Source organism: Erithacus rubecula, assembly GCF_903797595.1.
Source record: "Erithacus rubecula genome assembly, chromosome: 15".
Lineage (NCBI taxonomy): Eukaryota > Metazoa > Chordata > Aves > Passeriformes > Muscicapidae > Erithacus > Erithacus rubecula.
Window position 1 is genome coordinate 7,095,501 of NC_136667.1, and position 25,007 is coordinate 7,120,507.

General features: G+C 47.4%; 1 protein-coding gene and 2 long non-coding RNA genes across 19 annotated transcripts in view; 2 read left to right on the forward strand and 1 right to left on the reverse strand.

The window, feature by feature from the left end:
* The first annotated feature begins 1,039 nt into the window (after positions 1–1,039).
* On the forward strand, positions 1,040–2,945 carry LOC306808447. Its single transcript, XR_013776041.1, has 3 exons — positions 1,040–1,155; positions 1,736–2,135; positions 2,309–2,945. It is a non-coding gene; the product is annotated as an uncharacterized lncRNA (long non-coding RNA).
* A 457-nt stretch (positions 2,946–3,402) lies between these two features.
* Positions 3,403–4,985, reverse strand: LOC306808385. The gene is made up of 2 exons (XR_013776013.1): positions 4,926–4,985; positions 3,403–3,909 (listed from the first exon to the last, which is right to left on the reverse strand). It is a non-coding gene; the product is annotated as an uncharacterized lncRNA (long non-coding RNA).
* MBNL3 (muscleblind like splicing regulator 3) overlaps positions 4,186–25,007 on the forward strand; it is an 89,612-nt gene continuing 68,790 nt past the window's right edge. For 6 of the 17 annotated variants that reach the window (XR_013776004.1, XR_013776005.1, XR_013776006.1 and 3 more), the window contains exon 1: positions 6,366–6,830. Coding sequence is in view for 5 of the 17 variants with exons in the window: in XM_079318912.1 (XP_079175038.1) it covers positions 6,381–6,830 (450 nt within the window). In the remaining 12 variants the exon portion in view is untranslated. Of the gene's footprint in view, positions 4,980–5,018; positions 5,426–5,514; positions 5,668–6,357; positions 6,831–25,007 lie in introns of those variants that run through there. The other 11 variants (XR_013776002.1, XR_013776003.1, XM_079318918.1 and 8 more) reach the window with 6 other exon arrangements.

Below are 25,007 nucleotides of genomic sequence, written 5' to 3' on the forward strand. Positions count from 1 at the left end.
CTGCGGGCTAGGCAGGAGGTAGGTCTCTTTCAATTGTAGAAATCCCTGACTGCCTTGTGCCAGCATGTGTGAGTGGCCATTTACTTCCCAGCTGGAGAGCTGCACCATGAGTGAGGGGGAAGGAAATCCCTCTCTGTGCTAGAATTGCTTTGGTGTAGAGTGTCAGGGATATTTCTTCCTCTGTTGTTACAAATACCTTACACCACGTGCTACTTTCTGCTGTTTTATTTAGCAATGAGAGCAAAATGTCACTTGCTTTTGCTTGTATGTGCCATGGGGCATAACGTGGGAAGGACATTGAATATATCTGCTCCTTCTACTATCCATGGGCTGTTCACAAAACCACGTTAATATCCCTTCCCTCCAGACACCTGCCAGAGACACGAACCTCTCCTGCTTTGTAATTCCTGCCCAGGAGGTTTGGGACAGATGAGAAGCCATAGACTAAGAGGCCCCAGTCTGGTCCTCTCTGGCTTCTTCCCCTTCCCTGGGGCAGTCCCAAGCAGAGAAGCTCAGGATTTTCCTGTTTCTCCTCTCTGGTTCACCCAGCTGGTCCTCTGACTGCTCACAGAGTTGAGTGCACAATTCAGCTGAGTACCCAGCATTGAATGCAGCCCCTCTGAACCCACCAGCTAAGCAATCCACTCAAGTGTTGCAACTCTGTGCAAATTCCAGCCCAAGTTTCCAAGCATGGACCCAGCCAGGCTGCCTTGAATGGATGCAGAGAGCAGAGCACACACTTGCAGTGTACAAGCAGCTGGGGGTGTAAAGCACCAGCTCCACAGAGAGGAACCTGCCCTGTGCCGAATACGGGATGTGGCATGAGTCAAAATGAGGGACACCAGGAAATAATAGACTTCACATGAAGGAGAGCAGTAATTAGCAGCTGTAAATCACCTTTCATCTCCAGATCACAGCGGCGTCTCAAGCACTAATTAGCAGAGCCTTGCAGCATCCCTGCCCCATAACTAGCGCGGGGCAATGGTTATTCCATCCCCTGGCTCACAGCCACATGTCCTTGCAGGCACCAGCAAGTGGAAACTGGCTTGCAAGGTTGGTCCTGTTCCCCTTCTCACAGCTGGGCTGGAGTTTCTTGGGCACCTGTGCCAAGGCTCTGCTGTGTGACCCAAGGTTTGGTGTCTGCTTCCACAGCAGGTAAGTGAAGATGGACTGGGAGAAAAGAAAACCCTTGGGATCCAACCTGTTTCTCCTTTGGGTTCTACCTGATATTTTCTGTGTGGAAATCACTATTTAATTCAAAGAAAACTTGAGCGAGCAAGGTAAGTTCCTCCAGGAGCAAAAGTCCTCTTTAACAGCATTTTAAGTAAGCATGGCAGGGAAGTTTACAATCTCCTGAAGTTTTTGTAAATATACCTGTGTATATATTTAAATACATATATTTACAAAACATTTTCAAAAAATCTAGAGTTCTTTTACCTTGGTAGTTATCTCTGTAATAATGGGAAGACACACCCAAAGCACTTGCTAACTCAGGCCTGAAGCAGAGAAGACAGGTTTGCAAGGATCTGTATGTGGAGCTGTTCGTATTCCTTGGGAAGTGCACTGAAGCCTACCTAGCCCCAGCCTCAATCTCCTTCTTCTCTGAGTTGAGTCATCTTTCCTAGGAAAAAAGAAATATGCTTTTCTTGGAAGAATTTAAATGTGAGAAAAGTGACACACTCATGAGATTTCCCAGTTTGCTGTAGGTGAACCAGACCTGTCTTCCCTCCCCCAGGGCTGGCTACCTACAGCACATCAGCAGCACCCCAGTGCCTGAAGGACACAGCATGAGTCTCTGGGTTGCAAAACTTGTCTATTTTGAGTTTACAGTGAGCAAAATGAAGCAGAAGTGACTGGGCTCCATGTGGGAATTGAAATGTAAGACTGTGAAATATGGGAGAGGGGAATCAGACTGGTTAGTCTCTCTCTGCATCTGAAATGTCTATGAACATTGTTGAAATGCTGCGTGTGATCATTTTGCATGGCTGAAAATAGCTCTGCAAGGTGCCGGGTGGCAGTGCAAGCCAGCCCTTGGCATCACACAGCTCCCAGCATCGCTTTATTGTCACACCAGGAGCTTTGCTGTACAAAGAAAGAACAACTGGAGTCTGCTGCTTTGTCCATGCTACAAGGAGGTAAATTAAAGGCTAGAGAGATTTTAATTTGCTCTAGGACATAAAGAACGTCAGGGCAGAAGTGAGACCTGCAAGCCCTAGCTGACAGTCCCTTGCCCCGACTTCTGAACGATGTGGGATTCATATCCTTCGTTAAAAATAACCTTGTTTATAACCTCTGTTTCATGATTCAGCTTTTCTGCAGTCATCAACTGATCGCCATCAAAGCAGGGCAGCATCAGATTTCAGGAGGAAAATGCAATAGGCTGTTGCAGCTCAGGCGTGCTCCTTGCAAAGGGCAGTTTGATGGAGGAAATGAGGGATACCTTGTCAAAGGGCTGCTGTTTTTGGAGAGGAGCTCTCTCTGAGATCACTGTGCCAAATCCTAAACTGCCTGGAGTTCCTGTTGTGCAAATCCCCACCCATGGCTTCAGCCCTGCCAGAAACACCAGTGCCTCATCACCATGGATGTGGCCCCGTGCAGGCCCAGAGCTACAGACAAATGTGGTTTTCCTGGTTCCTCTCCTCCTTCTTGCCCGTAGGTCAGAGCATCAGACATGCGCTGCTCTGCATACAGCGACCTGGGGCCCTACCAGTGGCACAGCTACCAGTTCTACGTTTAAAGCAAGACTCATTGCCAAGAAAAATCTCCTAGAAAGTCCCACACACCCACCTGTATTCCTGGCACTGTGGTGTGACGTGTCTCACAGGCAGCACAGCTCCCCAGGCTTCTAATGACCGTGTTGCAAGGGTTTGCTAACTGCTGTATTATGTTGTCTGCAAAAATCAGGCTTCACAGCTGCAATCCTCATCCCATTTAGCAGAATGGAAAGCAGATGCACAAAGTGGAAAGAACCATCCCTAGCATGGCTAGCTCTGGATTAAGCTGCCATGTTCAGGTGGGTCAGTAGCTGCCCATGGACACACAAATAACCAGTAGCAAACACCCAAGCAGAAGCCAAACCCTTGAGACACAATGGTGTGGTGCAAATTTGTGCTCATCCTTCTTTTTTTTAAGAGCTAATCCTTTGTCCTTGCAGAAGAGGAATTTTCCATAAATGTGGTAATTTTTTTACACCTCATTGTGTGTTTAATGTTTAACAGTGGGATCATAATGGTTTTATTAGCAGCATGTAACGCTTTGTCATCTTCAACTGACTTTGCAAACATTAACTAATTGATTTCAACTATGAATCAGTGGTGGTAACCAGGAAGAGAGGCAAAGGGGTCTGCTGGTGGTCACTGGGAAGTGGTTGTCAGAACAGGGCACAGAAACCAGGGCTCATGCTTTGCTGCTCAGACCATGAACACGACAGTTTTATTAGTGTTATTTCCATTAGTGCTGCTGTCAGGGCAGGCTACTCTGTGTGCAATAAACAACCCTCAGCTGCTTCTCTCTGCCTGTGGTTGAGTTCATGCTCGACAAAATGTCACTGATCCCCAGAAATTGCTGAAGAAAAAAAAAAAAAGTGACTGACTTTGTTTTCCTCAGTGATCCAGTGGTTGCCGGTTGTTTTCTGCTCCCCCTAACAAAATGCATAATTCAATTATCTATATTTGTGGGAATTAGATGTTAAAGACAGACAGGAGCAGGGCTGCTTGCAGCCACAGCCTGGGAGGTTTTTAAGGGCCACATCGGCAGAGACTGACTCGAAGCATCCTGAAGCCGGCTGCCAGGAAATTAGCTCCTCGTTTGCAGTATGCAGAACATGTACGGCGGCTTCATGATTTACTCGCTCATCTGCTTCACATTGCGCCTACTCTCCCTCGCGACTGTCCTGGCGTACGCAATCTTCTGTTGCAAAACAGGAGTGAAAATGAGCACTGCAGCGTGGCAGAGCTGTGCCACTGCCCAGGTAAGGGTGGCCCAGCCTGGCAGGGACACGGCCCCGCTGCGGGGGTGGAGTGACAACAGCTTCGGCGGCGGGAGGCTGTGGTGGTGGCTTTGGGGACAAATGAGATGTGTTTGGGGGTGTGATGATTGCTCGGGGACAGCAATGGAGGGGGTGCAATGATGGCTTTGGACGTAAGGATGTGTGCAGTGGGGGAGGTGATGGCGGCTTTGGGGACAGCAGGAACAGAGCAGAAAGGTGTAATAGTGGCGTTGGGAGCAGCGGGGGTACTGTGGGGACATGCAAGAGTGGCTATAGGGACACGGTACAGACTGGGAAGGTATGATGGTGACTGGGCACAGCGGGGACACAGTGAGGGCATATGATGGTGGCTTGGGGGACAGAAAAAGCAGAGCAGGAAGGTGTAATGATGGCTTTGGCAATAGAGAGGATGCAGTGGGGGGTATGTGATGGTGACTTTGGGACAGCAGGGACACAGTGGGGGGGTTAAGATGGTGGCTTTGTGAACAGTGGGGATGCAGCCCCTCAGCAGGTGGATGTGATGGTGTCTTTGAGGACAGCGGGGACACAAGAAGAAGATGTGATGGCTTTGGGGACAGAGGGGACACAGCAGGGATATGTGATGGTGGTTTGGGGACAGTAGGGATTCAACCCCTCGTCAGGGGGCTGTGATAGCGGCTTTGGGGACTGAGGGTACAGAGTGGGAAGGTACCATGGTGGGTGGCTTTGTGGACATTGGAACTACAGCCCCTTGGAAGGTGGATGTGATGGTGTTTTTGGGGATACAATAAGAAGGTGTGATGATAGTTTTGGAGACAGCAGGGACACAGTGGGGACAAATGATAGTGACTTTGGGAACAATGTGGATACAGTGGGAGTGTATGGTGGTGGCTTTGGGGACAGAGGGGACACAGCAGGAATACGTGACCGTGATTTGGGGGCAGTAGGGATGCAGCACCTCAGTGGGGGGTTGTCACGGCGGTTTCGGGGACAGCAGGGCCCCAGCAAGGAGGTGTGATGGCTTCGGGGATAGAGGGGACATATCAGGGAGGTGCGACGGTGTCTTTGGGCATGGAGCGGACACGCCAGCGGGGTGTGATGACAGCTGGGGCTGAGAGAAGGGAGGCACGGCGGTGGCCTGGGGACAGTGGCGACGCACCCTCAGCAGGTGGCGGTGGCTCTGGGGGCAGGTGGGCTCGGTGGGGAGCGGTGGCTCCGTGTGGCGCGGCCGGGCCCGCGGGTCGCGGCGGGCGGGGGTCGCGGGGCGGTTGCCATGGCAGCAGCCGGGCGGCGCGCGCGGCCGGCGGGGCGCGGCGCGGCGCGGCCCCGGAGCGTACCATGTGCGCCCGGCGGCGGGAGGCGGCGGCGGAGGGGCCACGACGGCGGCGGCTGCTGCTGCTGCCCTGCTGCTACAGCTCCGCCACGGCGGGCCCGGCGACCAGGAGCCGCTGCGTCAATGTAACGGCGGGGACGGGGGGCGGAGGGGACTGGGAGGACGAGGGGGGACGCTGAGTGGCATTTCCACGCCGCGCGTGGCCGCGGGGAGAGGGGGGTGAGGGGGGCGGAGGGCGGGCGGGAGGCGTTAAAATGGCGGCGCGCAGGCGGCCCCCGCGCTAAACCGGCCCCCGTGGCTCGCCCCGCGCCGCCGCGCGTGGCACGGAGCGGCCGCCGCTGCCTGCGAGCGCCGCCGCCGCTGCGAGGTAAGGCCGGGGCGGCCGCGGGGCGCTCGGTGCCCCCCCGAGCGGCGCGGGACGGGGGGCGCGCTCCGGGGAGGGGGCGCGGCGCCGGCCCCGGTCCCGCTGTCCCGGGAGCGCAGCGGGCTGGCCGCGGGTGCTGGCGCGGCTCCGCATCGCTCCTTTGTCTGGCGGCGGCGGCGGGCCCGGGCTCCGCTCCGCTCCGGCGGGCGGCTGCGGAGGGCGGCTGGCGCGGTTGGAGCGTGGCGGGGGCGGCGTTCCGTTCTTTAATAGGAAAAAAAAAATAAATCACAAAACCCACACCAGAACTAATTTTTGCAGCCGAAAGTATTGCAGGCGCTGCCGTACCCCCGGACGCCTGGTAGCGTGGTAAACCCCTGCTCGGAGCAGCGGGAAGCGGAGTTTTACTTCTGGAAAAGCAGCCCAAACTCTCCGGAGGGCTCCGGCCGCCGCAGCGGCGAGAGAGGGGCCGGAGGGGAGGGGGGATTTTTTTCTTTCCTTTTTTTTTTTTTTTTTTTTTTTTTTTTTTTTTTTTTTTTTGACTCTTATGAAGACATGCGCATTTGTTCATTCTTGCCACCGCACTGGAGTCTGCCTAGAAACAAAGAACACAGCCTGGCGAAGTTGATGCTGGCTCCCAAAGTGTCTGGCTTTTTTTATTTATTTTTTTTTTTCCTTCTTTTCCTTCATTTACTCGTGCTATCGGTAAAAGCCTCGAGATGTTTCCTTCAATTATTCCCATATGCCTGCTGATGGAAACACACCCCGCTCCCCCCGCCTCTCCCCTTCGCCCCCCTCGCCCCTACCAGGCCAGCTTACGCATTTTGGAAAGTGCAGCCATGATAGACAGAGCAAGTTGTGTCTCCCATTTTGCCCCGGCCCCGCGGTGTGACAGCTCGCAGGAGGTGTGCCTTCTCACCGGGAGCCACCCCCTTGCTGAATCATCGCCGAGCCATGGCCGGACAGCTCGTCCGCCCGGGCAGCGGAGCGTTCCCCGGCCGGGCACGGGGCGAGGCACAGACCTGTTAACATTCGGCTCAGGCGCGGGCGGCGAGCGGCTGCGGGGAGGAATCTCCCGGTCTCACGGCAAAGGGAGCCGCCGATGCAGTTTTGAGCTCAAAGGCGAGACGTGCGCTGCTGTAAGGAACATCCCATCCCCTGCCTTTGAGGTAGTGAAAGTCCGACTGCCTGGTCTTGCAGCTTTTGCCTCTGAAAACTCCCCTCTTGCTCAGCTAGGCTCCGTGTGTGCTACCAGGCTCAGGGAGCGACGTGCGAATCGGTGCTGTTGTGGCTCTTAGCAATCATCCTGTATTGCGTTTGCATAGAGAAGTGTATGAACAGTAGTGTCACGTCTGTGCTATTTGCCTAAAACTAGTTTATTCTGCACTGATGGAAGTCATTGCCTTTGTTACCGCAAGGAAATAATGACTTAATCTTTATGGGGCTTGGGGTGTGAGTGTGTCAGATGCTGAGGTGTTGCTAGGTATCCCTGCCTCCATTCAAAGGTTGCCAAAAAGTAAGAGAGTGAGAGAGTGAGAGGTGGGATGAGCAATTTTCAGCTGGGATGTATCAGGCAAGACTAAATTGCAGCAGTTGTTGGACATGTAACACGATCCTGTAATTAGAGTGAGGTTAGTCTGTACCAGGTTGAAACTATTGAGTGTCTGAGTTGGAGCAGTCTGAATTAAACTAGTTATTCTGGGATTATACAGAAGCAGAAGTAATGCAGTTGAAGTTTCCATAGAGCAGCTTCTATGGGGTTGGAGAGATGTTTTTCCCCTATGGGTCCTCCTTTGCTGTTAAGGTAGTATGTGGAGGCTGCAATGGTGCTGCTCTCCAGGTTGCAGACCTGGCACAGTCCTGCCCCTTGGAGCTTGATTTATTGATGAACATTCAAATCTTGCTTCTCAGTCCTAGGAGGGAAAAAAAAATCCTAAAGGGGAGGATTTGGGGTTTCAGCTTCGTGCAGAAGTGAAGGACTTAAAGGACTCTAATTTGATCTTGTAAGTTCCCTGTCCCCATTACTCTCCATACCCCAAGAAAGATGAGTGTTAGCAAATCTGGTGGAGAGCCTGCAGACCATGGTCTTTTCATTGCTCCTGCCAGTGGGGCAGGATCTTTGTGGGGCAGCTTCAGGGGTCTGTGGTTTGCTGTAGGGCTGTGGAGCTGCACGGGCAGGGCTGGGAGGCTGTGCAGAGGTACCGTGTGTGGGCACCAGCTCTGCTCACGGGTGCTGATTTCCCTTGGTGTCTGTGCCTATATATAGACGTGGTACACATTTAAATGAAGTCATTTTAAAGTAGAGATGGCCCAGAAAAGTTTTGAGAACTATTTCAGTGTTTTGAGTGTTTCTCTTTCAAAGACAGTGGGCTGTGCTGAAGGTTCTAGGTATTATGGGATGTGCTGGAAGCAGGAGAAGGAGCAGTCTACTTCAGGCTTTGTTGGCCTTTCTAGAGTATCTGAGTTTTATGTGTGCACCTGGTCCAGCCTGTTTACAGCTGTGTGGCTGCTGCAGATCTGGTGCTGCCTTATGGGCCTTTTGGGATATGTTGGCAGGAGCCCAAAGCAGACCTGGTGGTCAGCAAGGAAATGAGCCCCACGGTGCTGTAAACTGTCCTGCTCAGCCTCCTGCAGCATCTGGCCAGGTCAGCAGAATTCGGGGTGCTACATCCTTTCCACTGCTGTGAGGGAGTGAGGGACCCACCTGGAGAAAGAGGAAATGGATCTAGACCTGTCCTTCCTCCTTCCCAGTGCTGGACCATGTGCTGCAGGAAGGTTATTGGCTGTAGGGATGCTGGGCAGTTGTTCCTCTCAGATGTTGAATCTACACAGAGGATTTTCTAGTTGTTTTCACGCCCAATTCCACATCACAAGCAATGGGGGCCTGCTCTGCCCTCTTATTCTCTGTTGGGGAATGGCTGGCATAAGCCTTATACGTTATTCTTAGAATTTTACAGACCTAGAAATTTTCTCTTGAGCTTGTCCCATCTTGGCAAGAGGAGTATGTGGAGCTTAGAATTTTGCACTTATGATGCCATCAAATGTGAAGTTTTGAGGGGCTGTTCTGCACGTTTAAGGGAATCTCTAAGTGCAACTTAAAAACTTGTGACTGCAGAGAGAGGCTGGCTTTCTTGCTTTTTGCAGCATAGCTTGTAAATCAATTTTGAAGCTGGTGCTGTGGTGGAAGTGGTGCTGCTTCTGGCCTTTTTCTCCAGTCTCTTCCATCCTTGTGATTTAAGAATAATTTTGCAGAATAGCAAGAAAAGAAAAAAGATGGCTCGTTTTAGCCATCACTCAGCTTCTCCATGTGGCCACAGAAATGGTTGTGTTGGCACAAGGACTTGGGGGGCCCAGGCAGGACAGGATGAGGCTGGACCATGGAATAACTGCATTGCTAATGCCTGGCAGGTGGATCTTCCTAAAGGCACAGGTCAAACCATGGCTGGCCTAGTCACCAGTGCCTGAAGGTCAGTTAGGAGCTGAAAACAAATAAAGATTTTCTTTGTGGCTAATGCAGGCACAGGTGAAGATGATGAATCTACAGTTGAGATTTGGTGACTGATGCCCACAGTAGGACCCACCTCCTGTGCTGGTGGTGACAACTTGGCTTTGTCAGTGGAATGAACCATTGCATGGCTCAGATATGTTGGGAAAGAGTATGGGGCATTCATAGGGGCAGGCTTTTTGGACCATGAGCATACTAGAAGTCATGTGTGGAAATTGAGTACTAGAAACACAAGGCTGATCATTGAAAGGGAGGCTGAGCACTGAAAAGCACAGTTTGCTTAGATCTCAGTATCCAGAGGTAATCATAGGAGTGATGGCTCTCTTGGTGTGCTTTGAGAACAGTGCAAGCATCCAACCAAAGAGACAGACAGACATGGCATCTTGCATTTCCATTGCCCAAGTCCAGCCCTCCCAGCAGCCATCAGGAAAAATGTGAGAAAAATCTTCAGCAAAATGCTAGAAAATCTTGTTTGGGGAGCGACTGCAGCCTGGAAGCAGGGAAGAGAGGATGTCTTTATTGAACAGTGTGTGTTTGCTCTTAAAATCCCTTAAAAGCTCTGAAGCTCAAGCTTGCTTGGTTTGCTGTGTTTGCCATCTGTAATATTTCAGTGAGAAGTTTCAATTCAGTGTGGCTGAGTTGATGCAGGAGTTCCTTTTTAGGTGATAGGGATCCACTTACCCATGTGTACTGTACTGGTTTGCTTTTTAGACTTTTTTTGGAGGGATGGATTGTGAGCTTCTTTTTAATTGGTGTAGCCCAGACCTCTAGGCAGTGCATGCATCCATCTCTAGGGCAATATTCAGGTTCTAATTTGTCATATGATTTAAGCACAGGCTTATCTCTTTTGCTGAAATTCAGCCTTTAAGCTGAAGCATTTATAATAAAACACTTTGTAATTCTCTGTTCACCTCTAATGCAAAACCACAGGTGTTCCACACTCTCTCTGTGTCTGCTGCTGAAATGGAATTCCTTATTCTGCCCCCTAAGTATAGAAATTGTATAAATGGATCCTTTTAGTTTGTTTTCTCCAGATATCCATGTGTGCAAATTGCTGCCCCTGGAAAGATGATTTACCTGAATTTGTGCTTGTGATGCTTTTGCAGTTGGTCACCTCTTGCCTGCTAAGCTGTGCAGTGTGTGTGGTTCTTTTAAAAGGTGTGTATCCTCCCCTTTTTCCATGCCATCTTCCAGGAAGGATTGTCTACCCAGAGCGATGTTATCGTCTCCCATTTTAAATGGTGTCAGCAGATATTTGTTTTTTCCCTTCTCTCATTCTGATGCTAAGTACTCACCATGGGAATGAGTCGTCTTGTATTATTCACATGGAGCAAATCTGTGGCTTGGCCTGCAAATTATAAGGCCCTGCTGAGCGAGGGTGAGGGCCTTGGGAGCCCAAGTAAAGGTGCCAGGATATGTTTGCCTGTTTTTTTTTTGTAAAAGCACATAGACCAATAGAAGCTGAAAAAGCAGTGGCCTTCTGAGCCGGGTATTTTATGTCTGAGGGCTTCTGAATGCATAAAATCAGAGAGAATGTGTCTGTGTAATCCGATCTGCTCTTGAAAGCCTTGTGGAGGGCTGCATGCTGCAGACATAAGCTGTGTCAATAAGAACTCTATTCACCCTCGGAAAACAGCCTCGTGATCGGGTTTGACTGGCAGGCTTCCTAAGGGAGGGCCTTTTTTTGAGAAAGAGCTCTGATTTTTTGGCGGTACTTCTGACTGCCTTTTCGGACTCCCACTTATTGTTCTTTCCTTGGCGTGATAAACTTGGATATTTTTGCTGGGAGCTTGCTGGGGCAGAGGGAGGATTTCATGTAACAGGAGCGTGGGGTGAGTTTCCTTCCTTGCACTGCAGCTCCTGTGCCAGGGCTGCATTTATGAGGATGAAGGTGAGGGATTTAAAGCAATTTGAGGTAGGACTGGAGGTCGCTGTGTGCAGGAGAGTGTACCAGACCCTTGAGTACTGTCTTGCAGAACAGTGCCACAAAACACCCATCCTTGTAAGAGTCTTGGATGGTAATGCACACAAAATGTGTGGTTGTGTATGCTTATGTGCTTTTTTCTTTCCCCCCTTCTTTCTGCAGATGTCTGTGTTATCCAGAAGTGCTGGATGAAATTCTGCTTTTGGTAATGCTGCCATAAATCTGCTGTGAAGGCAGTGTCGTACTAATGGCTGTAATTTGGTGGTTGCTATTATATATATAAAATTTTTTAAAAAATCACACAAGGCAAAAATCTAATTCTGTTCTATGAAGTATTCTATACCTGGCATGTAATCTTTTAAAATCTTGTAGGAAAAATTTGCTTGAGCTCATAAAAATGATACTTATGAGATTTGCTGAAAGCAGAATTTTAGTCAGAATACTGGATTCTGAGCTGCTGTTCAGTTTGTAGCATTTGTGTAAATGGCATTTTCTACTACATTACGTGTGTGTTATTCAGCTTTTGCTCTGCTGAGGTCTTAAAGCCGTTCTCTTTGGCACTGAGTTACTGGCTTTAACAAAAGAGATAATGGACTTTCAGTTTTGCATGTTTCTTTTCTTTTTTTCCCAAGGCCTTTAGTCTATCTGTCACTTTTTTTAAAGCTTCATGTCCTTTGTCAAGTGATGATTTGAAAATTAGCTCATCTGTATGTCTTTCTGGGTTATTCCTGTAGCTGCAAATGAAAGCGTTAAAATATAATTAAAATGTAACGTGCACGAGCTAAAAAAAAAAAACCCAGCCCAAAAAAACCAACAAAAAATGAAAAAATGCAAAGCTATTATTTAAGAGAAATGCAATTATGTTTTGAGCCAATTGAGGCTTGACTTAATTTCTCAGGGTTTGCTGGTGATGATGTAGTAAAACCAAAATTAACTCTTGAAATATGCTTGTCCTGAGTCAGGAATTTGGCTGATGAAAATCTAGAGAGCCACTGAAAGGAGGGGAATCTCCTTGTAGGAGAGCCTGTCCCTGTGCAGTTTGCAAATGGATGCAGCATTTGGGGTGATTGCTGCAGTTTCATTCTCCTGGCTCTTGCCAGCTGAATCCCCTTCAATAAAAGCCTGATCTTTAATAACAAACTGTTTTAGGTGGGATTGGCCCCTGAGCAAACAGTGTGCAGACCTTGGCAGCCGTGGACAGGGCGAGGGTGGGCAGGAAGCACTGGCTGCTGCTCCTCTTAGTGTGGGGAGGCCACAGCTGGGTGATTTGTTTTTACTTCCTGTTCCCAATCTGTTTGGGTCAAAAGTAGCGGTGTTTTTCCATATTAAGATGTTTGGCTTCATTCTGCTAGGCAGCAATAAATTTCACACAGTGCACAACGTGTTTCTTATATTTCAGAGACACTTCATTGCTGCCTTTGACTTTTAATTTGGACTGTGAAACCTTTATTAGAGCTTTCTTTGTTGCACGACCTGCTTTTCAAGGAAAACAGACTTTTTTCTTTTTTTTCTCCTGTCCTTCTGTTTTGGAAGGAGCCTTTGAAATATCTCACAGGTCTGTAGCTGAGCAGAGAGAGGGAGCTGGCAGGTCTCTGCCATGCCTGAATCCTCAGCAGGCTCACAGGGAGATGGGGACACCTCAGCCTGCTTCTCTGCTCCTGGAGTTAATTGGGATGCTGAGACTTAATTCATTAGTGCTTGTGAAGCATTTGGTAATGTTTTGGTGGAAGGTTCTGGGTCTGTGTGGTGGTGAGGTGTGGTTGTGCAATGCAGGGCTGTGATGCTGGGAGGAGCCTGTGTGGGCTGATGTTCCAGTTGTTAAAGTGGTCCTAAAGGCTGGAATGGTGAACTGTAAAACATCCCCATGTCATTGATGGGGAATCCTGCCCTGTAAAGGACAAGCTGAGCCGTGGCTGACTGCTGGGCTGCTGCTGGGAGTTGGTCTCCAGAGCACTGAGTCAGTCCACAGCATGCAAAATGTTACTGCAGGCCATGGGGTGCAAAACTGATGGAGAAGGGAGAATCAGGCTCTTTGGTCTGTGCCCTGGTTGGGCAGCAAAAGTGTTTGGGTTTCTCTCCCCAAAATCTGATCAAAACTCTTAATCAATGCTGGTTCACTCTTATGTTGCTCAGTTTCAGGATCTCCTACTCTGCAGCCAGCAAGTCAGGATGGATAAATCTTTTTATAGCCATACCAGGTATCAGTGGGCTCCTTTCAAATATAGTCTGAACATTTTTATATAAATAGTAATAAGCAGTGCTGGCTCAGGGGGCTTGTATTGCATTCAGATACATTTCGCTGGAGTTATTTTTGAAGTATAAAAAAGAAACAGTAGCATGGAGCCATCCACCGGGTTACTGGTGGTTTATCCTCCTTTCTCTTGAGCCTCCAGATGCTGGAGTTGTACCTGACTGAGGCAGTCAGAGTGCAGAGGTGTTTTGTGAAGCCTCCATGCCCTTAGACTGACTGCCCAGGTTTTGGCACTGGCATCTCCACCTTGCATTTGCACTTGGCTCCTGGATCCACAAACATCCACCTCCATTCTGTGTACTCTGCTTGTTCCTCAGACCAAGTCCATCACTGTTGAATTTGGCTCAACTAATTACTTAGTGAAACACTGAGTGTGACAACCTCAGTGCCCTTCGTTAAGCAGAGCCTCGGTAACGAGCTGACACTGGCAGTGTCCCAAGTGCCCAGGCGTGGTCTGGCTAATGAAGCAGCACCTTTCACATGGTGCTTGAGGAAGCTGCACTTCAGGTCATGTAAATAAGGAAACCAGAGTGGACTGCTCTCCTGCAGGATGAGCAGTGAGCCCCTTCCCTCCTGCATCTCTGCAGTGAGGTGACACCTCCCCTGCTGCCTCCAGGTGCAACCAGCCTCTCCTCCCTGCTCAGAAATGCAGGCAGGTTATCCCCACTCCTCCCCGTGCCTGCACTGCACACTCCCTTGGGCCAGGCTGCCCAGGGCACCTCTCTTGGGTGGCTTGACCACTTTCATCATGATTTTCAGGGTCTACAGAGCAGTGGGTTGAGTAGCTGTGTTCCACGTTTCTTGTGAGACTGTGGAGATGAATATGGCATGTAGGGCAGATTCTGCAGGAGGTTTTATGAATCTTGCTGAAGGGAGAGACCTGCTGAGTTGGGGACTTTCCAGCTCTGGTGACTGTTGTAATATGACTCATTCAGTAGCTGATGCTCAAGTACCAAGGTTGGAATGAGGATGCTGCTGCCAAATGCCAGATTCATTCTGTGCCCTGTGTTAGGTGGAAGGTTATCCTTCTGACAAGAGATTGAGACCTATTAATAAGGTATAGGGAAGCTTTTAGTGTGTTTATTAACAGATTTATTTATTTTCTGTACAGTGCCACCAATCTTGTTTTTCTAGAGATACCTGTATTTCTAAATTTAGGTGTGGAGGCTGTCATAGATGCCCCTAGTTGGGTGGTTACATAATTTTGCATGCCAGCTTACATGATAAAATTTTCCCCTAGATCTTGGAACCTCTTGTGAGGAACGTGTGTATTTGGGACAAGAGGTGGAAACCTCTTGACAATGGGGCATTGCCAAGGCAGAGCCATTGGCTGCCTGAGCTCCCAGGCTATGCCAAGTGCTCTTGGCTTCACGGGTGCCAGGAGGAGCTAAGCCTGCTCCTTCATGCATTTCATATGTTTTTTGGCACTGAAAGGTGTGTTCTCTTTCCTCACTGCTGCTGTCCTCTTTCCTGTGCTTTGTCAGTCTCATGAATGCTTGTGCTGGCTCAGGGGAGAGGGCAGGAATGATGCCTGGGCCAATGCAGCTTGGGTCAGCTGGAAAAGGGGTGAAAATGGAGCTGGAGGATGCCCAGTGCTGCAGGAGAGCATCTGCATGGGTGAGGCTGAGTCAGTCTCTGGCACCTTTCATAAGGTGCTGGGGTTTTTGGTTCAATAAAACACTCTAATAATTATGTAGTGATTTAATTAGAAGAATGCTTAGAGCATCCATTGCAAGGCTGTGAGCTAAGGCAGGTGCCTTGTAGCAGCAGTAATTCCCTTTTTGAAACAAAAGGACTGGGCAGTTGAGTTGGACTGGTCCCATGCAGTGGCAATTCACCACACACTGTTTCAGACAGCTGCCCACTAATTCTGGTTTTGTAGGTATGGGATGTGTTGGCTTGACTTCCCAATGTAAGGACCAGGAGAGCAAGTGGAGAATGCCACAGTCCAGCCAAGCATGCCAGATTTGGGACTGACTGGCAGTGATTTGCAGGTCTTTTGACATGTAGTTCCCTTTCTCTCAGTAAAATGTAGATTCAAACACTTGTGAGACGCTTTTTTAGCACAATCATTTGTGATGTTCTGCAGCAGACATGTGACTGGTGACTTGTTTGCCTGATGGCTTTCTCCTGAGCATCCTCAGATATTTCTGTCAGTGTCATGATAACTGAGGAGAGGGATTTTACTGAAACTGAAATTTTGAAATAAGTTTTTTCTCATGAAAATAAATCTGTGTTTGGCTTTGCTGCTGTTACTGTGCTCCATTTTCAACTGTGCTGGCTGTAAAACCATTAAATTCCTAGTGGGGTGGTGCAGAGCAGTGTTTTCAGTTTGAATCTGAATATTAGTGAGGAACAACTTGAATTTATAATCAAGTTTTGGTTACCAGCAACAGACACTTTTTGTTGGTGCCATGGGCCTGTGACAGGTGCTGGTGTTGTGGCATGTTCCACACTGGTGAGTGTCATCTCCCTCTCCCTGGCAGAGCCCAGGGCTGAGCACCACTTGTCCTGTCTGCAGGAGTGACACCACTACAGCACAAGGGAGACTTTCCCCTTGCCTCTTGATAGGCAGAGAACCCATAAGGATTGCAGAAACTTCTTTTGAGATTTATGCAGCAATTGTAAGCGTCCTAATGCTACAAATACTTTTTTTTGTAAGACTCCAAATACAACAAAACCATCGAGAGGAGAAGTCCACTGTGGTGATTATTGTCCAAATATAATAACTTGGTGATAGGCAGAAGGTGAGGCTGACTACAAATGGGAGTGATTCTGGGAGAAAGGTAAAAAAAGCCTTAATATTCTGAATGATGGAAGAATGAATTTAAATTCATTTAATGTCAGTAATCTTTGTATTATTAACCATAATCTGCTTCTGAGAAGCATACAGGCGAGACTTCTTTTTTTTTCCCCAGCTCTCTGTAGAACTGCATTAATAAGAACAGAGCATTTCTCCTGACCTCTGCCTTTAGACTGTAAGCTCCCAGGGGCACACATTTTTCTCCTGTATTTTTGGACAGCATTTGCAGGTACTGAAAGTTGCCACAAATAAATAGCAAACCTGGCAGTGTGTTACCATAGTCCCAAATCATTTAGCAGGGTTTAATGCTGCATGATACTTAGAGGAGAGTGAAATAGGGGCTGCAATCTGATATCCTTTAGTGTGTGTGGTTTTAGGATGGTCTTGAACCTGTGTGTTGCCAAAGAGATTCTCAGCAGGGTGATGTCAGAGGAAACTGAAAGAGTGAGGGCGTGCAGGGTGCTGTAGTTTTGGATACACGACTTTCTGGGTGTTTTACCACAAATGCAATGGTATCAATGAATTTGATGCAATATTGTTAACTGGATTGTGGAGGTGAGGAGGAAAGATTGGCTTTAGGATTGCTGTTTGGAGCTTTCAACATGGGGAAAAAGTGCTGTGGCACATCTGACATCTTCGAGTGGGAGGGTATCACGATCCAGCTCATGCATTTCCCTTTTCTGAGGGAGAGAGCTGCTGCACATGAGCTTAGGTTTCTGTAGGAATGTGATGTTGCTCATCCAGGAGATCCAGGCAACCAAAATGAGGGAGAGAGAGAATTAAAGCTTGAGATCTGCTTGCTTATGACCTGAATCCCCTAATCACAGCCCCGTGTAAGGGAAGGTCTTAGGCTGGGTTGTGTAGAGGGCATCTCCACCCAAGAAAATGTACATCCACCCTCCACACTGCAGAATTAGAGATTACTCCTGAGGAAATACAGTTGTAAGAACCTTAAACCTTGCCTTAAACCAAACCTGCTGATTGTGGCAAGCACATGGTGAAGAGAGTTGTGTGCTCCCTGAGCTCCCTGTCCTCAGGACATCTACCCTGGAAATGTATCCTGGTGAGTCCATGCCTTTTGGAGCTGGTCCTTCGTTTGATGGCTTGGATTAAAGCCCTAATTGTAATTGTTGTGATGCTACTTACTTACTAGGAAGTAACATTGATGCAGTTCATGCAACAGTGTGGCCACTTTCACTGACCCTGTAATTTCCTTTTGGCTGTGGCTGTTTATCCTGGGGTATCCCACTAATACCAAGCCCATGGTAATCCCATGCTTTTCAGCATGGTCTTCAGTTTATTCCAGGTTGTAAAACTGCAGCCAGTGATGTAAGACTTGCTGGTTTTTTTCATGTATGTAGCTAAACTAAAAATCAATTAAAAAAAAAAAAAAAAAAAAAAAGGAATTTATTCCATTTTGAGTGGCGTCTACAAAGAAAAAAGAAAAAATTGTCAGCACATTTTTGGCATGGAGGTGAAGAGAAGAGCATATTTTTATGGAAAGGTACATAATTTGTTTATTTATTAGATGAGAGGTAGAAGTGTTTCAGCTGAGGTAAAAAGGAAAGGAAAAACAAGGAGGAAAGAAGTCTAATTCTCTTTGCCTTTTGTAAAGAAATGCTTCAGTTTTTCTTTTGAAGCAGTCTGGAAATTCAGGTTAGTCACTGTAAAGCTGAATAAATAATTTCTCTGAAAAGCCCTACCTAACTTGCACACATAGCAGGCAGAAAGATTAAAATGTTTCATAAAAGGACTTTAAAAGCACCTTTGGCTCAAATCCGTGGCACTGTAAACTGAGGGAGAACCTCTGATTTTTCTGTTACCTGAGGATCTGGCTTTTGGTTTTAATCTCTTTTTCCCTCCCTCCCTTCCTCCTCCCATGATATGAAAGGTATGTTTGTACTGGGAATTTCTTGCAGCACATTCAAAGACTGTTTCAGAGCTCAGACAATTTGATCCAAAGGCTCTTCCTAGCCTTGGTGGAGTTTTGCTTTTACAGCTCCTATGAACTAGGGGAGTGTTGGTTCAGCATTGTGTCAGATACAGGTAATTGGGGTTTCCAACATCACCCACAAACACTTAAAGCACTGTACAAATGTTTTTGAGAGCTGACAAAAACCTGCATTGTTGCCTGAAGGTTGAATCCACAGATAGCTGCCTTCTTGGAATAAGCAGATAACAAATTAGCTACTAGTACCTTATTGTGGTTTGATATTCCCACTGCTGCTACTGGTGTGTGACTGGGGTGGAGGTTTTTGGGTCACAAGGTGAAGTGCCAGGAGATAGATCCTGTGTTTGGGCAAGATAGGTGTTGTCCATCCATCTCTAGCCTGTGCCTCCTGCATATTGGCCACATGGGGTGGGGACAGCAGGGACCAGGCCACATGTGGAAAAATAGAGGAACCAATTTGCTCTTTGACTGTTGCAGCAGGTCACTGAGCTGTGCCTGGTACCCCTCTCAGGGGGTGATGTGGTTTCTGGTTCAAGTCCTTTGTGTTCAGTTGGTGTCCTGACATGTGTTTCTGACAAAGGATGGATAAGTGCTCAAGTCTAGGTTGGATAGAGCTTTGAGCAACCTGTTTTAGTGGAAGGTATTCCTGCCCATGACAGAGGCATTGGAAATAACTGATTTTTTAAGGTTGGTTTCATCCCCATTCTAACCTTTAGATGAAGCTGGATATACCAAACTTGGCTATGGTTTCAGTGTGAGGCCAGAGCTGCTTTTGAGGAAACATTGGGGACTTGATTTGAGGTTCGTGTCCTGTCAGGTGAGCTCTAGGGTAAGAATTCAGCTTTCAGAAAGTACTGTGTCTTTTGTTTGCTTTTTGGCTTTTGAACATGTGTGGTTTTTAAGAACAATCAGTCCTGAGTGAGCCTCCTGTCAATAATTGTTGGTATTTGTGTAGGGTGATCCAAAGTGTCTGCAGGTTGAAGGGGAGACTGAGCACAGACAGGCCCACGCTGGAGTCACTGTGTGTTCTCTGTGCCCTTAAGGTATAGGATTAAACTCACAGAAAAGGAACGAGGTCAGGTCTAGACCAAGAAGTAGACTCTGGAATCCAGCCAGGAGTGTAAGGTTTTTCCTGTAACAGCATCCTAGATGTGGCAGTTGTGTTGACTTAGCCGAAATGAGGCTGACATCTGTAGGTCAGGCCTGATTAAAAGGGAAGGAGGGTGGAGAATAGCTCTGCAGAGTAAAGAGGATTTGAAGATAGCAGTGGAGGGAGATGTGTGGCCCTTACTTGCAGAATTTGGGTTGGCCTTGGGAATCTCTCTGTGCCTGGGACTTCCTGGTCCCTGAGTTCTCTGTGAGCCTCAGGACACTGAGGCTGCTGCTGCAGTTCATGGGTGTCTTCTGACTGATCCCTTCCCCCCGAGTTTGACTTTTTGGATGGAAGTCTGACTTAAGCTTTCCTCTTCTGCTGTTCAAGGGAAACCTCCCACACAAACCTTTGGCTTGGTGTAAAGCCCTGCTGTGATGACAACACCCACCCCTCACTTTGTTGTGCTGGAGGGTTAAGTGTCTGGGTCTCCTGCTTGGTGCAGATGAAAGGTGCTGTATTGCTGAGCTGTGCTGTATGCTGGAGCATTATGTGCTGGAAGCTGCTTCAGAAAATGTCTTTTTGCTCCTTTTGACCTCCATTGTGTCTTCCTTCCCAAATTCAGTTGTGCTGGTGGCTGAGGATGTTGGAGGCTGTCTCTTTTTTTGAGAGAGAAGGAAAGAGGAGGGTGTTGGCACTTCAGAAACCAATAACTAACCCCATACTTTGGTAGAACAGTGTATTGTGCCCAAAATTGTGCTTCATGATCATTAGCTGCTCTTACACATTAGGTATGTTGCTCTCAGAAGAGCTGTTACACTAGGGATCTCTGCCCTTTGGGATGGGCCAGGTGACACTGCAAACAGTAGTGTGAAGGAACATACAGGGTCAGGAATGTAATTTATCTCTACTTCTTGTTTGGAGACCTTCAGGAGCTGGTCTGCTGTTTTAAATTCTTTCCACAATGATGCCTTCCAGAAAAAATGGCTGATTTGATTAGATGAACACTTCTGTAGTATAAATCGGAAAGGAAGAGGGTGCTTAGCTTCTTCTTGAAGCAGGAGTTTTAGTTTCCAAATGAAAAACTTTCTTAGCATGATAAAAATAGAGAATTACTTTATGGGGAAAGTACTTACTTCCCTTCTGGCTCTGCTGGGCAGCCTTCAGCCAGGAGGAAGTGGGGAAATTGCCCTCAGCTCCCTTGGACCACAACCAGTCCTAGTGGTTTTCCAGTGAAGTAACTAGGGTTACACCAGAGCTGTGCTTTTGCTCTTCAAAGTTAAGGGATAAATGACTCCATATGAAAATTGGATTTTAAATCCTGCCAGACATTATGTCCTTCCCTGTAGGACCCATGTGGCACTGCATCATGAAGCACAGGCCATGTTGAATGGTGAGATTCCTCATGCTGGGGTGCTCAGTCCAGCTAAGCAGCATGGATAGCTGTGATCACCACTCATGTCAGTCACTTAATAATTTGTATATTTGGAGAAACTGCATAAGCAGCAGTGGCCTCACATAGAATTCTGGGCCTCTCCGTCAGGGGATGGGCAACTATTTGATGATTTTGTAGAAAATAAATTATCTTGGCCTTTATTCTGGTCCCTAAATTCATTTTCAACTGTGACAAGAGCCAGGATTTAAGCCTGGGTTTCCCAAAGTAAAATGCAGTTAATTAGCCCACTCCATCATGTAGCCCTCTGTGTTAACAAAGGCAGTATACTTAGCCAGACAGCTCTTGCTCACAAGTGATGCTCACCTTTTGTATGGCAGAGTGTGCTTGCTCAGAGCCTGGAGTCCTTGTTTGCATCCCTTTTCAGCAGTGCTTTTTAACCCCTCTGTGCAGCCCCATTGTAGTGCTGCCTGTCTCCAGTTGAGAAACTGCTGGCATCAGGATGTGTTTAAGTTTGAATGATGGTTTGTGTTACTGGTAATGGTTGTGGAGTTTTACCAAGGTCAGAGACTGCTGCAGGATAAAGGGGAAGAGGGTTTCTGTCCCAAGGAGCTTGTAGCCATCAGGGTGAAGTGACATTAGTGTTATTAGCTGTAAATTGTGAATGGGGTTCAAGCAATGTTGGGGGGCAAAGTGAGAACAGAACAGCTTGATTTCTGTGCTGGAAGAAGGATGTATGAGCCATGTTCTGGGCTCCTGGCTTGCTGTTCCCACCAGACCAGATCTCACTGGCTGAAGCTTGTTTGCATCAGACACTGATAAACTGGAGCTCAGCATCAAATGCTGCTGTGGTGGATCAGGTATGGAGAAATAAAACAGCAGGAAAGATGGGTAGCTGGGAGACTCTGCTGCACTGCTCCTGGCAGATCAGGGGATGTGTTAGACATTTTTGTTTGCCATCTCCCCACTGGTTTGAGTTCAGAGGCTGGGGTGAGACAGGGTCTTCCCAAGCAAGGCAAGCCGTTGACAAGTTTTCCCAACTGGCCACTGACCTCAGGAGGATCACTTAATTCTGTTCTTCTGCAAAGGAGTTGCTTGGGTTAAATGTCACGAACTTTGAGTCTTGCAGTATCATGATATTGTACAATTTCAAAATACTATTTTTCTTCCTTTTGGTAATATCTAAATTTGACTGTTGTACCTGTAATGTTATAGGATTTAGTAAACTGGGGAGAGGGACAATCCTTAGTCTACGCATAACTATTGGATGTAGTCTGTAGAAATGTGTCTGCACTTTAAAAAACACAGGGAATTATTTTCAGATCCTATCATCTATTTAAACCCAGGCTCGTCAGTACTTGGCTGCTTCCTGAAGACTGTACTCACTGATATTGTAATCCAGAGCTGTGTGTGCAGGCAGTGCCATGTGTTTGAATGCAATCCTTGCACAAAAAATCATCTGTATGTAGATACTAGAATGTGAACAGTGATGTCTGTGTGAGTGGATAGCAGGTCACGGCCCCCTGAAAATAGAAACATATTGATGTTGTTAGCAAAAGCTGTGGAGCATGTTTTCCTTGAAAATTGTTATTCAATGTTGTTCTTGCTGTCTTTTGAATTAAACATACTGTAAGAGTTGGTTTGCTGGAATTTTGACTGTTCTGGAGCACTGGATATTGGGTAGTCATTATTAACAGAGAAGCCAGAGGAGGTAGCATGACCTACTGAACAGCCAGCAAGATGCATAGACACTGGCAGCAGGGAAATCTAAGACAACACATGGAAAAATATGTACAAGGTAAATCTTGCACAGCCAGCCCTTATGCAGCAAATAAAGCAAGGTCTTACTGACCTTGGCAGCTGTACAGGGCAGTCTTTGCATAAGAATGACTTGTGCTTAATATGCTGGAGAAATTATTCAGGGACAAATATTCCTGTTTTCTGCAGTACTGGGGACAATGTCATCTTCCATCTCCAGTCGCAACACAAACACAAATGCATTGCAGACAGGGTACAAGGAGGACCTGACCCTCCTCAAGCACAGCCAGTTCTGCTTCCCATGGCCTAGAGAAAGAGATTTGGTACTGTCCTCCTGGCAAAGCTGGATCCAGTGCCTTACAGCAACCACCTTTGAGACTGGCAGTGGCTGGATAGAAAGGCAGCGTGATGGGTGTCTTCCTTAATTAGTAATTAATCTTAATCTGTGGAGTTTGTGTCTGCTCATAAGAGATGTGCTAGACTCTGAGATTAGAGGGGCACTTTGCTCTTCCTGTTGTTCTGTGTGGAGGCAAACAGGGGGACTGGACCTGCAGGCTGGTTAAATGCCAGGAGATACTGAGCCAGCCAGGCATCTCCCTGGCCCAGTGCTTGTGTGCAGCTCTTGCACAGGCCAAGCCCAGCTCACCCACTGTTTGGAGTGGGCAGGAATTACAGTGGAGCCTACAATTGGTGGGTCTGCTTCAGAGCCCAGTTTTCCTCCAGCCAAGGTGGGAGTGGGACAGATGGATGTTGAGCTGGCTGGAGTTTCTGCTCCCCATGTGCTGGGGCCAGGCCAGTCCCTGTGCCACTACTATAACCAGGTCTGCACCTGGTAAACCTTGCTACTTACTCACCATTGATGTTTCTCATGACTTTTTCCTTTCTCCTCCTCTTCCATTGGATAGATCAGCCCCCTAAATGTCCATGTTCAAGAGCAAAGCTGTCTTGAGTGTTTGGCAGAGCAGGATCTCCAAGGTCTCTCTATCAGGAGAGGGCCAGAGACAGTGTTTGTTGATATTGATCATGGGAAATGTAATTAATGCTGGTATAAAGTGTTAAATGTTAAATTAAAATGTGAGATTTAAAGGCAGTCAATAGATCAATTCTGAGGCTGGGATGAAATGCTCAGACTTTCAAACAATAATCAGATTTCCAATAAAATCTCACTGTGTGTAATTAGAGGGGTTGAAATACTAAATCAGGTGTTAAGGGAGTGATATTTAGATTATGTTGAAAGAACAAAGATCCAGACAAAAAGAGCCCTCCTGTCTGCAGGCAGAGCTCAGGCTGGGCAGAAATAGTGTGGAGCTCAGCAGATGTGCTGATCCAGCAATTAAAACTGCCAAGAGATGAGAGTGGTGGGAAAACTGCACAAATGTACAGTGCTGAACATCTGCCTGGATGGAAACAAGACCATTTGGACCTCCTAGCTCTCTTGCAGTCTGATAACACTTCCAAGACCTTGGTCCATCCACATGCACAGATGTCTACATCTGATGTGGTTTTGGTGAGCCTTCCAGAGGAGTGAGGGCAACATGGTAAGACCAACCCCAGCAGGAAGTACTGCCATAAAAAACACTTCCCAAGAGTTAAAAATACTAATTACCAACTGCCACCACATTTCAGTGGTATTCCAGCTGGTCAGTAAGTACAAATGCATGCAGCTGATATTTTGTTTAGGGTAACAACTTAAGGGGAGGGAGCAGAGTTAGGCTCAATGTCCTAGGGCACATGGAATTTCCAGGACATTTCTTTGAAATCTATATTTTACTCTATAATCCATAAAAAACAGGCAGAAAAGAGTCCAGAATAGCCAACTCCCTAACTGGCCTATGAGTAATGATGCCAAATAAGTTTTGCTTCAGGAGCAGCATCAGGCTTTGCTCTTCTAGTCATCTTAATTTTCTGATGCTGCAAGCTGTGCAGGAGGCTGCAGGAAATATCCATTCCCTGAATATGTATCTTTGCTTTCTTCCCTAAAGGGATAATTCAGAATATGGGACAGACATAGTATTTACTGTGGGTGCTGCACCTGTCAAGGTAACAAATATTACTATGGAATGGAGGGTAAAAACCACTTCTCTGCTAGATAAAATGGATAAACTGGCTCATTAGCTCTGGGCACTTGCTAACCTTGTCCTGTATCTGTGATTATCAGTGAAGATGTAGCTGTAAGGCTCTCCAGAGCCTTGCAAGATGCATGTTTAAGAGTACCTTGTTTTGTTACAATCCTGGTGCAGCCTCTGCTGTGCAGTTCCAGAGGTTGAGATGCTGGTTAGGTCCATGGATGTGATGTAACCCCACCCAGCTGGTCATCAGTGCCTTGGAAATGCTTTGTGGTTGTTATTGCTTAACTGCAAGCCCTGCTTTAGCCATATGTTGAGCCAGGCTCCTGCTCATCTTGCTCCTTGCAGAGCAGAGGGTGAAGAGCAAATAGGGCAGTTTCAGCACTGGAGAACTCTTTTGAGCTTTTAAATAAAGGTTTTAAAGATTTCAGCTGTGGTGTGGCTGGGCTGAGGTAACCTGATCTTTGGAAAAGTGCCTTTGTGCTGTAGTTTACAGAAGGGCTTCTTGATTAACAAAGCCTGAGTGCAGGTTAGTTAAGCTGCAGTCATTGTATTCAAGGTCACTGTTAATTTTTTTAATTGCAATATTTCTCCCAAGTCTGGGG